Raw genomic sequence first — 13784 nt, 5'->3', positions numbered from 1 at the left:
ATTTAGACTGTTTTATTGCAATAGTTACCCTCTTATCTAAATTATCTGATGTTTAACAAAGATGTACATTAATCCATTGAAAACAGCAAATATTGAGATAATCTGAATGTCAGTGATTGGCAGTAGTTGGAAGTATGGCTAATTTTGCCTTGAAATCGAAATTGCACATATGAATTCACCCTCTGTGCAGCTGAAATGCATTTTAGGCCCTGCCCCTGTTTCTGCTGATGCCCTAATGGAGGATGGGAGATTATACAATGCTACAAGTCAATAAAAGGGGATGGCACTTTGATTAAACCTGATGACTGATCCCAGAAAAGAGGAAAACTAAAGGATAGTCATGCAGACAGCTTTAAACAACGACTGGCTCTTCGTCATGTTATGTTCCTGCTTTGCTGCTGTATCCTCCTCTCTTTATTTCCCCTCCTGTCAGTTACAGGGACAGTTTCACCTCAATGGGATGCACAACACTGGAGATGTGCTTCTGGGTGGACTCTTTCAAATGCACTTCTTTTCTGCTCCTCGTGATCTGTCTTTCAGCTCAGAGCCACAGCAGCCAACCTGCCATGGGTGAGTCTGTCAGGGGAGCTGTAAAAAGCAAAACCTGGGAGAAAAAACAGATTCATTTTGGAGATTTTAGGGGATTTTTTATTTTTTTTTTGTCTGTTTTACATATAATATTTTTTTGCCATTTTTTAATAATAATAATGATGATATGACATTTCTGTGAGATAGTTACATTTAGTACACATGCCATAGCTCTTTTTTCCAGGATGATGATGATTGATGCCGTTGAAGGGTCTTAATTATGTCCCTATGTAAGATGCATGTATTTGCGCTAATATTGTAGCATGTGTTGCTTCAGTAATAAACTGTGATGTTTTATGTGTTAGTTTTGATGTTTTAGGATTCAAACAGGCCCAGACCATGGCCTTTGCTATTGATGAGATCAACAGAAACCCCAACCTGCTCCCTAATGTCACTCTGGGATACAGTGTGTATGATAACTGCCTGCAACTAGCAATTGGGTTTCGTGGAGCGCTGTTGTTAACCAGTGGTCAAGAGGATCAAGTAATATTACATGAGCCATGTGAAGGAACCCCTCCAGTCCTCGGGATTGTGGGTGATGATGCCTCTTCACATTCTATTGCAATCTCAACCATTTTAGGTTTGTACAGAATGCCCATGGTAAGTTTTTTTTTTTTGTCTTAATATCTTTTCGTTCTCTCACAGTACTTAGATTTATTGTTTGGCTAGTTCCTAAATTATCCTATTTATTATACTCAATTTCAATCTTTTTTTGTGACTACTCAGGGTTTGGTTTGCTGTCTTTGTTGTTATTTTTGTTGTTTTCATAGGGGATTATTCAGTGGAATTGTTATTTCTTCTTTTGTTGTTGTTGTTCTTTACAATATTAATATTTAATTTCACTGAACTTTGTCATGTGCTTTTTACAGGTGAGTTATTTTTCCACATGTTCCTGTCTGAGTGACCGGCAAAAGTTTCCATCCTTCTTTAGAACAATCCCAAGTGACGCTTTCCAGGTGAAAATCTGTCAGCAATGTAGCAATTCATTAAATAGAGCAAAAACTATGAAATCATTCCAGATACAGCAGCCTGTGGCTCACCGGGAAGAGTGTGTACCATGTAGTCTAAGTCCACACCTCACCTGTCTGATAACAACAATGTGTTAGTGATACCTATTCAAGAGGTGGAAATGGTTAACATTAGAAAATGATATACTTTTGAATAACAGGATTTCCAGTGAAACATTATTTCAGCCTGAGCACTAATCCTCCCTCCTCTCTGTCTTCTTAGGTGCGAGCTATGATTCAGATTCTGAAACACTTTGGCTGGACTTGGGCAGGTCTGCTGATCAGTGATGATGATTATGGACTTCATGCTGCACAATCCTTCCAATCTGATCTGAATCCAGCTGATGGAGGTTGTCTGGCCTACTTAGAGGTTTTGTCCTGGGGTGACGATCCAGCTGAACTAAGGAGGATTGTGAATGTGATAAAAAAATCCACAGCTCGTGTGGTCATTGCATTTGTACATGAGAGTCACATGATCGATCTCATGGAAGAGGTTGAGTTGGCGTGTAATTTTTACTTCAATGTCTGTGTTGTTCTAATAGCGAAACAGTCAAATTTAATTCAGTGGAATAATATTTGGACTAAAAGCAGAAAATAGTATTTAATTGACCAATGATTTGTTGAAAACAAATGAAATTTAACTGAGGATTTTGTTTGCAAATTCTACAAAATATTAAAATTGTAATAACTATGTATATTTAAGAACATTTGATGATTATAAAATGATATGAAAACATGGTTGTTTTACCTGATATAATCCAATGTACAGGTGGTGAGGCAGAATGTGACAGGCCTGCAGTGGATGGCCAGTGAAGCCTGGACATCAGCTGCTGTGCTCCAGACCCCCCACCTCATGCCGTACCTGGGGGGAACACTGGGCATCGCCATCAGACGAGGAGAAATACCAGGACTGAGGGAGTTCCTGTTACAAATAGAGCCGGACCTAAACCACAACAGCTATGGAAATAATGTGGTGAGCTTAACTTTGCATTCTGACCAAGTGTTTGCAAGAATAATATTTCACCATTTGTTATATTTGTTATATATTTCAGGTAAATCAGTTTTGGGAATATACATTTAAATGCAGATTTGCACCACCTCCATCAGGCTGGGTGGAAGCTGGAGGAACAATATGTACTGGACAAGAAGATCTAGAGACTGTGCAGACTGAGTTCTTGGACATTTTAAATCTCAGACCAGAGTACAATGTGTACAAAGCTGTGTACGCTCTGGCATATGCTCTTCATGAGCTGCTGCAGTGTGAGCCAGGCAGAGGGCCTTTCAGTGGGAACAGCTGTGGTGATTTACAGAGACTGGAGCCCTGGCAGGTGACATATCAACTTACACTCCATCTGTTTGTGACCACATCTTCCTTTAGTGTACTTGCTGTGAAATAAAAATTTTTGTATTATAATGATGAAATGTGTTTTTGCAGTAGGCAGTTTCATTATTTATATTAGTTGCTGTATACTGTTTTTACAATGATCATTTGGAATAGATTTTTTTTCACCTATGCTCTTTGGGTCTTTTTTCCTTTGTTTCTCTTTATAATTTCATAGATTGTGTATTACTTGGAAAAGGTGAACTTCACCACCTCATTTGGTGATGAAGTGTCATTTGATGAGAATGGTGATGTCTTACCAATCTATGACATATTGAACTGGCAGTGGCTCCCTGATGGAGGATTTAAAGTTCAGAATGTGGGAGAAGTTAAAAAATCAGCCCTAAAAGGTGAAGAACTGACTCTTGAAGAAAACATAATCTTCTGGAACTTTAAACCAAAAAAGGTTATTTTTTTCTTAATAAGACATTCTTATTTGTAATGTAAAAGAAAACAGCATGAAATTTTCTTTTCCCCCAACAGCCTCCCCACTCAGTGTGCAGTGAGAGCTGTCCTCCAGGGACCCGCAGGGCCAGAAAGAAGGGGGAACCTGAGTGTTGTTTTGACTGCATCCTTTGTTCTGAGGGGAAAATCAGCAATAAGACTGGTGGGTGTTCATGTTTCAATATTTTCATTTTATTTCTCTTGTATTGACTTGAATGTTCCTCCCTTCTGCTGCATTTCAGACTCCACTGAGTGCATCAGCTGTCCAGAGGATTTCTGGTCCAGCCCCCAGCGCGACCTCTGTGTTCCTAAGAAAATAGACTTCCTGTCCTACCATGAGCCTCTGGGAATCTGTCTGACAGCCACATCATTGTTGGGCACATTCACCTGTGCTGTTGTTCTTTTTATTTTTATCCATCATCGCCAAACACCAATAGTTCGCGCAAACAATTCAGAACTCAGTTTTCAGCTGTTAGTATCACTTAAACTGTGTTTCCTGTGTTCACTGCTGTTCATTGGCCGTCCCAGACTGTGGACATGCCAGCTGAGACATGCAGCATTTGGCATCAGCTTTGTCCTTTGTGTCTCATGTATCCTGGTTAAAACCATGGTGGTTCTGGCTGTGTTCAAGGCCTCCAAACCAGGAGGTGGAGCCAGTCTGAAGTGGTTTGGTGCTGTTCAGCAGAGAGGGACAGTTTTCACTCTCACTTGCATTCAGGCAGCAATCTGCACTGCCTGGCTTGTCTCTGCTTCACCAGTTCCTCATAAAAACACCCAATACCACAATGACAAGATAGTTTATGAGTGTGTAGTTGGCTCCACAATTGGTTTTGCAGTGTTACTGGGTTATATCGGTTTACTGGCTCTCCTCAGCTTCCTGCTGGCATTTCTGGCAAGAAATCTTCCAGATAACTTCAATGAGGCCAAGCTGATCACTTTCAGCATGCTGATCTTCTGTGCTGTGTGGGTGGCCTTTGTTCCTGCTTATATCAGCTCACCTGGTAAATATGCAGATGCAGTGGAGGTATTTGCCATTCTGGCCTCCAGTTTTGGTCTCTTGTTGGCCCTGTTTGGACCCAAATGTTACATAATCCTGCTGAGACCAGAGAGGAACACAAAGAAAGCTATCATGGGCCGAGGAACCACAAAATCATAGTTAGCTAATAATCTCCCAAATTCCATTTGTGTTCTCCTCTCTTTTTCAAACATACGAGTGTTCTTATGTAAGAAGACAGACTGGACCTAAACTGTTAAATAATAATAAAAAAAAAAAAAGATCTACCTTTTGCCCTTTTACAATGTGTTAATACATTGTATTTGTTTGATTAGGTATAGTGACAAAAATAATTTAACTCTCGAAAAGGTCACAATTTAGCTTGAGAGACGACATGATAGGAAATTGTTTGTTTTGTTGATTTACCCATCCACAGCAGTCACTTCCGTAAGTTTTCTTTGTGGGCCAAAACAAAATTATCTTCAACTACTACTTCTAGTAGAGGGCTTTTTCACTTGACTACATATAATTTTGAGGCGTTTGCTGACTGATACATAACTGACAGAGGCCAGCTAACAATAAAATATATCCAAAGGTAGAACAATATTGTTAAATAGTGATCTTCACCAGACAGAAAGTGTCAATAAAAACAAGTTTCATTCGTCATTATCATACTGTTTTTATATGGTCAGTTTCTTGTACATCGTCTGGGATATAAAATTTGGAAATTAAAGAAGAGATTTTTATCGCTGAATGATTATGAGTCTTAGAAGTAAAAACAGAAATCCGTAACTATATCCCTTGGCCACTTTGAGCAGACTGATCTGTCCATCATATATATTCCATATGGATAGACTGTGACCCTGAGGTAGATGTGTTATACACGTCACCTCTGGTAGTGGCACATGTTAGGACATACACAGCTTTCAGTATTTCAGAGGACTGTGATGATTGATGGACAGTCTCCACTCAGAAAACAACATGAAGCTTGTAACTGACGAGTCTCTACCAAAAGTCTCATCCTATATTTTTTTTTTCAAATAGGTAAGGAATAAGACACTGCTTTCAAAAATGTTAGATTCGAATTGCGATTGACTTTTCAGGACTTAAATTTACATGCTTTTGAGATTAATATAGTAGAGTGTGTCCAGGCCCGCCGATAGGGGAGGACAAACGGGTCTGCTGTCCCGGGCCCAGGGTAAAGGGGGCCCTCATTAAATCATTGAATCATTCTTAAGAATTTCTCAAAATAAGCTTATTCGTGCAAAAGTGTATGTAATATTTGAGTTACATAAGCTTCTTATTTGTTTTCTTCCTAATCGTCACTCCCCAACAAATGGTTTGGCCACCGAGCCATCGCTAAGCCCCGCCCCCCTTGGTTACGGTTGTTATGCCTGCCTGTTTTCTGTTGTCTGAAGTTAGGAAAATGTCTAGTCAGCATCAGTCCGCTGATCAGAAAGGAAAAGAAAAGAGAATAAGAAAATAAGGGTTAAGAAAATTTCTAAACAAATATTTAAAAAATGTGGTGACGGTGAAGCTGGGACGAGAAACGTAGAGCAAGGTGAGAAACAAAGCAGTTAGCTTGCAATGTAAGCTAACCGGCGAGCTCTAATGCTAACATCGATTAGCCTAGCTTGTATTAAAGCCCACAAAACATTATCTTTGACAGAAACAGCTGAGTTTGGTAGCTCCATCAGAAAGAAAGAGAGAGAGGAGAGGGCTCCAGCTGCAGATAGGTGACAGAGAGAGCCCGCTGCCCCGGAGCGGGAAGGTTGCTTGGTCACTCCTGCTGTTTTCATCTGTGCTTCTCTGGTTGTGGACCTAGCTCTCAAAATCCTATCAGAGAAGGAACATCCCTGTCCGTCCTGAAAAATCTGGAAACCCATCCGCTTCTGTGAGCTCATCTTATCTTGAAATTCAAACATTTCTTACTAGCCCTTACTATGCACTTTGCTGTTCTTTCTCGTGTGATCTCCTGCAATTATAAAATACATCTACAGACATGCATAAAATGCAGAATTTACAATGGAACTGACCAAAACGTAACGTTAAAGATACAATAAAATACAACGTTCATGCAGACTGGTTTGGTTGCAAGCTAGGAAGCCTTAGCTTTGTAGTCATGGACATAGTTTTGGTAGAATAGCTTGTATCCTTTGTCAAGCTTTAGTTTCACCGTGAAAGAAAACTGGTCCACACTAACCCCCTCTCTGCATGTCTGTCTAACGTTAATATTATTTGTTCAGTGTCAAATATTGTTGATGGCGAAGTAGTGGTGGGAGCAAAGTGTTACAGATCGACAAGGAAGAGACAGAGGCTCCTCATAAACTCGAGGTTTCATGTCATTGGATGTAACACAGTAATCACCGGCTCACTGTACATTATCACACCTATTACACGGCTAGTGAGGACTAGTCAGACCGCTCCGAACCGATGGAGCACCGTGGATAAGTATGGAGTCACAACAGTCTCAAAACGAATGGACTTTCGCAAATGCGCATGCTTTGTTTCGTAGTTGTATTTCAGACTTGACAAATGTCATTTTGAGGCACGCTTGTAACATAAATTCATGGAGCATGCGAATAGCTGAATGTGCATTTGCGAAATCTGGACGTTGAATTTTGACGTCACCATTTTCTGATAAAGCTGGTTTTGTTTTTGGAGTTTGGAGTATAAAGTTGAAACACACCTTCATCTCCTATGTTTTTCCTCATCCTGCCACAATATTATATAATGCACTCATTCTTTCATTGTCTTCACCTTTACCATGCTCAGGATGGTGGCCTAACTATTTCACCTAATTTATCTTTTCTGGAAAGCAATTTTTAGCATTAACTAATGATAATAGTAAAACCAAATTGAAAAACATGCTACGTATTCGTAGCGATTCTGTGGATCGATTTCTAATGTTAATAGCAGTTTTACACTAATGGAATTCACTATTGAACATCATCAAACAGCAATGATGTTTGAGGTTTTCTTTGATATCCAATAGCCAAATTAAGATAATCTTCAAAACATAAAATATAGACATCATGACCCTCTCATGCTTGAAAATTTGGCCTTGTAACGATTTAATCAATATTGAATTCCATTGATTCTGCCTTACAAAAATTCAATATCCAATGAGATCAATTTTAGGCCCTGCCCCATATTTCTTCAGCTGCCCTGATGGGTGGTGTGGAAGACAACAATACCTTAAGTCAATAAAAGGGTGGGACAGAGATAAAATGTGAGGACTCAATCTAGAATACCGACCAGAGGAAGGTCATGTGGATGTTCTTTGACATCAACTTGCTCTTGCTGGTGTTATGTTTTTACTTTTCTTCTGCTTCATTCTCCCCTCGTTATTCCACATCCTGTCAGTTACAAGGACAATTTCATCTAAATGGGATGCACAAGGCTGGAGATGTGATTATAGGTGGTCTGTTTCAAATTCACTTCTTTTCTACCCATCCTGACCTGTCTTATACCTCAGAGGCACAGCAGCCGACCTGCTATGGGTGAGTCTCTCAGGTAAAAGAAGAAACTCAATTTCAGTTTTTTTTATTCTTTGTATTTTTGTCATCTTGTATGAATGCCATTTTAAACAGACAATTTTTTTGTACGTCATCTGTTTAGTTGTTTTGTTATTGTTATTATTATCATTAATATGGGTTTTAACAGTTATCTGTCTTTATTGTTAACAGTATCTGTAGTTGTGAGACATGTATATTATTTCAGAGGTAATGAATAATGTTGATTATTTTTCTCTTGTAAACTGTGATCTTTTATGTGTTAGTTTTGATGTTTTAGGATTCAAACAGGCCCAGACCATGGCCTTCGCTATTGATGAGATCAACAGAAACCCCAACCTGCTCCCTAATGTCACTCTGGGATACAGTGTGTATGATAACTGCCTGCAACTAGGAATTGGATTTCGTGGAGCGTTGAAATTAGCCAGTGGTCAAGAGGAGCAAGTTATAATTCATGAGTCCTGTGAAGGAACCCCTCCAGTCCTCGGGATTGTGGGTGATTCTTCCTCTACACGTTCTATTGCAATCTCTGCTGTCTTAGGTTTGTACAGAATGCCTATGGTAAGTTCATTATTTTGGATCATTGTTCTCTATTACGTGTTTTTCAAATTTAAATTGCTGTCTTTTGTTTTTTTGTGTGTTATTTTGTGTGTGTGTCATTTGTACACACCATAATTATTGTTTTATTAGTATATGAAGGTAAAGGTGTTGAGTCGTTTTAGGATATACTATCTTTGTTCTACGCAGGTGAGTTATTTTGCCACATGTGCCTGCCTGAGCAACCGGCAAAAGTTTCCGTCCTTCTTTCGGACCATACCAAGTGATGCTTTCCAGGTGAAAATCAAGTATTAAAAATAAATTAAATAAAACATGTGGTGTTAAAAGCATGTTGGGTAGAAAAGAGAATGTTAGTATGCTACAAATATATTCCTCTTTGGTGTCACCTATAATATCATTTGTTTCATTGATGGATTTGAATTGAGTCAAGTAATAATACTGAAACTGATATTACACATTCTGACTGTGAAACCTGTTAACCTTAACCTTCTCTGTCTTCTTAGGTGCGAGCTATGATTCAGATGCTGAAACACTTTGGCTGGACTTGGGCAGGTCTGCTGATCAGTGATGATGATTATGGACTTCATGCTGCCCGATCCTTCCAGTCTGACCTGAGTCCAGCTGATGGAGGTTGTCTGGCCTACACAGAGATTTTGCCCTGGAGTGAAGACCGTGTTGAATTAAGGAGGATTGTGGATTTGATAAAGAAATCCACTGCTCGTGTGGTCATTGTGTTTGCACATGAGAGTCAAATGATTGACCTCATGAAGGAGGTTAGGCCTCAATTGTAATTTCACTATCGTTTAATATGAAAATACAACTTTTTTTTTTATTAGTCAAAATTAATTTGAATAGTGAATACTGAATATTGATTTAATCATTATATTTACTCTGGATCTTTTATGTTAAATGTGTTGCTTAGAAGTTAAAAGAGGGAGATAACCTTTTCAGATAAATTATACTGGACACAAATTCAGTATCTCTTTCTTAATTCCTCTTTGAAGGAACTTGATCCATTATACATAGTACTGTGGGATTTTTTGCATTTCGATTTTTTCCAAATGGAATGTGCAGGTGGTGAGGCAGAATGTGACAGGCCTGCAGTGGATTGCCAGTGAAGCCTGGACATCAGCTGCTGTGCTCCAGACCCCCCACCTCATGCCGTACCTGGGGGGAACACTGGGCATCGCCATCAGACGAGGAGAAATACCAGGACTGAGGGAGTTCATGTTACAAACGTATCCTTATCTGAACCACAACAACAGCTATGGGAATAGTGTGGTTAGAGTCTAAACTCACAATAAAATCTAGTATTTACAAGAGTTAAGGGAGTTATTCTCTTACAAGAGTAACACGCAATTTTACATGTGTTTCAGGTAAATCAGTTTTGGGAACACACATTTAAATGTAGATTTGCACCACCTCCATCAGGCTGGGTGGAAGCTGGAGGAGCAATATGTACTGGACAAGAAGATCTAGAGACTGTGCAGACTGAGTTCTTGGACATTTTAAATCTCAGACCAGAGTACAATGTGTACAAAGCTGTGTACGCTCTGGCATATGCTCTTCATGAGCTGCTGCAGTGTGAGCCAGGCAGAGGTCCTTCCAGTGGGAACAGCTGTGGTGATTTACAGAGACTGGAGCCCTGGCAGGTGACATATTATGTATTTTGTACATTGCTGAATCATGTATTTTAGTACCTTTTATGGAGTTATTACGGGTGCATAAGGTTACATATAAATTGGTTTGTCAAATTTACAATGTTGGAAAGACAGCTAAAAATGGTTTTCTTTTTACTGTGAACACCAGTATTATCAGGTTAGACAGAGCAATGTTTGCATGGTTGGTATTTTTACTCATGTCTGCAAACCGCTTTGCTTTTTACTTGACCTTTTGTTCTGTTTCTGTAGCTTGTGTATTACTTAGAAAAAGTAAATTTCACCACCTCATTTGGTGATGAAGTGTCATTTGATGAGAATGGTGATGTCTTACCAATCTATGACATCATGAACTGGCAGTGGCTCCCTGATGGAGGAATTAAAGTTCAGAATGTGGGAGAAGTTAAAAAATCAGCCCTAAAAGGTGAAGAACTGACTCTTCATGAGGACAAAATCTACTGGAACTTTGTATCCAAAAAGGTTATTTCTGCTTATTCTTTTACTTCTTTTTTTTAACTCGGATTTGTAAGAAAACAGCATGACATTTATTTCTTCTTATCCCAACAGCCTCCCCACTCAGTGTGCAGTGAGAGCTGTCCTCCAGGGACCCGCAGGGCCAGAAAGAAGGGGGAACCTGAGTGTTGTTTTGACTGCATCCTTTGTTCTGAGGGGAAGATCAGCAATAAGACTGGTGGGTGTTGAATATCATGCAGTTTAGATTTACAATACATGCATGGATCTCAACACAACTTCTTTCTTCATAGACTCCACTGAGTGCATCAGCTGTCCAGAGGATTTCTGGTCCAGTCCCCAGCGTGACCTTTGTGTTCCTAAGACAGTAGAGTTCCTGTCCTATCATGAGCCTCTGGGAATCTGTCTGACAGCCACATCATTGTTGGGTACATTCATCTGTGCTGTTGTTCTTGGGATATTCATTTATCATCGCAAAACACCAATAGTCCGTGCAAACAATTCAGAACTCAGTTTTCAGCTGTTAGTATCACTTAAACTGTGTTTTCTGTGTTCACTGCTGTTCATTGGCCGTCCCAGACTGTGGACATGCCAGCTGAGACATGCAGCATTTGGCATCAGCTTTGTCCTTTGTGTCTCATGTATCCTGGTTAAAACCATGGTGGTTCTGGCTGTGTTCAAGGCCTCCAAACCAGGAGGTGGAGCCAGCCTGAAGTGGTTTGGTGCTGTTCAGCAGAGAGGGACAGTTCTGGTTCTAACTTCTGTTCAGGCAGCAATCTGCACTGCCTGGCTTGTCTCTGCTTCACCAGTTCCTCATAAAAACACCCAATACCACAATGACAAGATAGTTTATGAGTGTGTAGTTGGCTCCACAATTGGTTTTGCAGTGTTACTGGGTTATATCGGTTTACTGGCTCTCCTCAGCTTCCTGCTGGCATTTCTGGCAAGAAATCTTCCAGATAACTTCAATGAGGCCAAGCTGATCACTTTCAGCATGCTGATCTTCTGTGCTGTGTGGGTGGCCTTTGTTCCTGCTTATATCAGCTCACCTGGTAAATATGCAGATGCAGTGGAGGTATTTGCCATTCTGGCCTCCAGTTTTGGTCTCTTGTTGGCCCTGTTTGGACCCAAATGTTACATAATCCTGCTGAGACCAGAGAGGAACACAAAGAAAGCTATCATGGGCCGAGGAACCACAAAATTATAGTTAGCTAATAATCTCCCAAATTCCATTTGTGTTCTCCTCTCTTTTTCAAACATACGAGTGTTCTTATGTAAGAAGACAGACTGGACCTAAACTGTTAAATAAAAAAAAAAAAAAAAAAGATCTACCTTTTGCCCTTTTACAATGTGTCAATACATTGTATTTGTTTGATTAGGTATAGTGACAAAAATAATTTAACTCTCGAAAAGGTCACAATTTAGCTTGAGAGACGACGTGATAGGAAATTCTTTGTGGGCCAAAATAAAATTATCTTCAACTACTACTTCTAGTAGAGGGCTTTGCCACTTGAAATAACTACATATCATTTTGAGGCATTTGCTGACTGATACATAACTGACAGAGGCCAGCTAACAATAAAATATATCCAAAGGTAGAATAATATTGTTAAAAAGTGATCTTCACCAGACAGAAAGTGTCAATAAAAACAAGTTTCATTCGTCATTATCATACTGTTTTTATATGGTCAGTTTCTTGTACATCGTCTGGGATATAAAATTTGGAAATTAAAGAAGAGATTTTTATCGCTGAATGATTATGAGTCTTAGAAGTAAAAACAGAAATCCGTAACTATATCCCTTGGCCACTTTGAGCAGACTGATCTGTCCATCATATATATTCCATATGGATAGACTGTGACCCTGAGGTAGATGTGTTATACACGTCACCTCTGGTAGTGGCACATGTTAGGACATACACAGCTTTCAGTATTTCAGAGGACTGTGATGATTGATGGACAGTCTCCACTCAGAAAACAACATGAAGCTTGTAACTGACGAGTCTCTACCAAAAGTCTCATCCTACATTTTTTTTTTTTTCAAATAGGTAAGGAATAAGACACTGCTTTAAAAAATGTTTGATTCGAATTGCGATTGACTTTTCAGGACTTAAATTTACATGCTTTTGAGATTAATATAGTAGAGTGTGTCCAGGCCCGCCGATAGGGGAGGACAAACGGGTCTGCTGTCCCGGGCCCAGGGTAAAGGGGGCCCTCATTAAATCATTGAATCATTCTTAAGAATTTCTCAAAATAAGCTTATTCGTGCAAAAGTGTATGTAATATTTGAGTTACATAAGCTTCTTATTTGTTTTCTTCCTAATCGTCACTCCCCAACAAATGGTTTGGCCACCGAGCCATCGCTAAGCCCCGCCCCCCTTGGTTACGGTTGTTATGCCTGCCTGTTTTCTGTTGTCTGAAGTTAGGAAAATGTCTAGTAAGCATCAGTCCGCTGATCAGAAAGGAAAAGAAAAGAGAATAAGAAAATAAGGGTTAAGAAAATTTCTAAACAAATATTTAAAAAATGTGGTGACGGTGAAGCTGGGACGAGAAACGTAGAGCAAGGTGAGAAACAACGCAGTTAGCTTGCAATGTAAGCTAACCGGCGAGCTCTAATGCTAACATCTATTAGCCTAGCTTGTATTAAAGCCCACAAAACGTTATCTTTGACAGAAACAGCTGAGTTTGGTAGCTCCATCAGAAAGAAAGAGAGAGAGGAGAGGGCTCCAGCTGCAGATAGGTGACAGAGAGAGCCCGCTGCCCCGGAGCGGGAAGGTTGCTTGGTCACTCCTGCTGTTTTCATCTGTGCTTCTCTGGTTGTGGACCTAGCTCTCAAAATCCTATCAGAGAAGGAACATCCCTGTCCGTCCTGAAAAATCTGGAAACCCATCCGCTTCTGTGAGCTCATCTTATCTTGAAATTCAAACATTTCTTACTAGCCCTTACTATGCACTTTGCTGTTCTTTCTCGTGTGATCTCCTGCAATTATAAAATACATCTACAGACATGCATAAAATGCAGAATTTACAATGGAACTGACCAAAACGTAACGTTAAAGATACAATAAAATACAACGTTCATGCAGACTGGTTTGGTTGCAAGCTAGGAAGCCTTAGCTTTGTAGTCATGGACATAGTTTTGGTAGAATAGCTTGTATCCTTTGTCAAGC

At 39.7% G+C, this 13784-nt stretch overlaps 2 protein-coding genes across 2 annotated transcripts; both read left to right on the top strand.

The window, feature by feature from the left end:
* Positions 1-445: 445 nt before the first annotated feature.
* On the top strand, positions 446-4606 carry LOC115052540 (extracellular calcium-sensing receptor-like). Its single transcript, XM_029516692.1, has 9 exons — positions 446-570; positions 894-1188; positions 1458-1544; positions 1819-2088; positions 2365-2568; positions 2648-2923; positions 3155-3382; positions 3460-3583; positions 3663-4606. Exons 1-9 carry the CDS (start codon positions 461-463, stop codon positions 4574-4576), a joined length of 2508 nt encoding a protein of 835 aa, XP_029372552.1. The 5' UTR covers positions 446-460; the 3' UTR covers positions 4577-4606.
* Positions 4607-7777: 3171 nt separating this feature from the next.
* On the top strand, positions 7778-11853 carry LOC115052541 (extracellular calcium-sensing receptor-like). Its single transcript, XM_029516694.1, has 9 exons — positions 7778-7917; positions 8196-8490; positions 8677-8763; positions 8991-9260; positions 9562-9768; positions 9864-10139; positions 10398-10625; positions 10713-10836; positions 10910-11853. The coding sequence occupies exons 1-9, from the start codon at positions 7808-7810 to the stop codon at positions 11821-11823; spliced, it is 2511 nt and encodes an 836-aa protein (XP_029372554.1). The 5' UTR covers positions 7778-7807; the 3' UTR covers positions 11824-11853.
* Positions 11854-13784: the final 1931 nt, after the last annotated feature.

This window comes from Echeneis naucrates, chromosome 13 (genome assembly GCF_900963305.1).
Source record: "Echeneis naucrates chromosome 13, fEcheNa1.1, whole genome shotgun sequence".
Lineage (NCBI taxonomy): Eukaryota > Metazoa > Chordata > Actinopteri > Carangiformes > Echeneidae > Echeneis > Echeneis naucrates.
The sequence above is the reverse complement of the archived record's forward strand: the minus strand, read 5'-3'. Positions and strand labels throughout refer to the sequence as shown.

Bases quoted from the DNA above. Each gene is read 5' to 3' on its own strand.
- LOC115052540 (XM_029516692.1), top strand. From the start codon at position 461: ATGCACAACACTGGAGATGTGCTTCTGGGTGGACTCTTTCAAATGCAC. The intron at 1,189-1,457 runs GTAAGTTTTTTT...TGCTTTTTACAG, and splicing joins GTTTGTACAGAATGCCCATG to GTGAGTTATTTTTCCACATG. The intron at 2,569-2,647 runs GTGAGCTTAACT...TATATATTTCAG, and splicing joins ACAGCTATGGAAATAATGTG to GTAAATCAGTTTTGGGAATA.
- LOC115052541 (XM_029516694.1), top strand. From the start codon at position 7,808: ATGCACAAGGCTGGAGATGTGATTATAGGTGGTCTGTTTCAAATTCAC. The intron at 8,491-8,676 runs GTAAGTTCATTA...TGTTCTACGCAG, and splicing joins GTTTGTACAGAATGCCTATG to GTGAGTTATTTTGCCACATG. The intron at 10,140-10,397 runs GTGACATATTAT...CTGTTTCTGTAG, and splicing joins AGAGACTGGAGCCCTGGCAG to CTTGTGTATTACTTAGAAAA.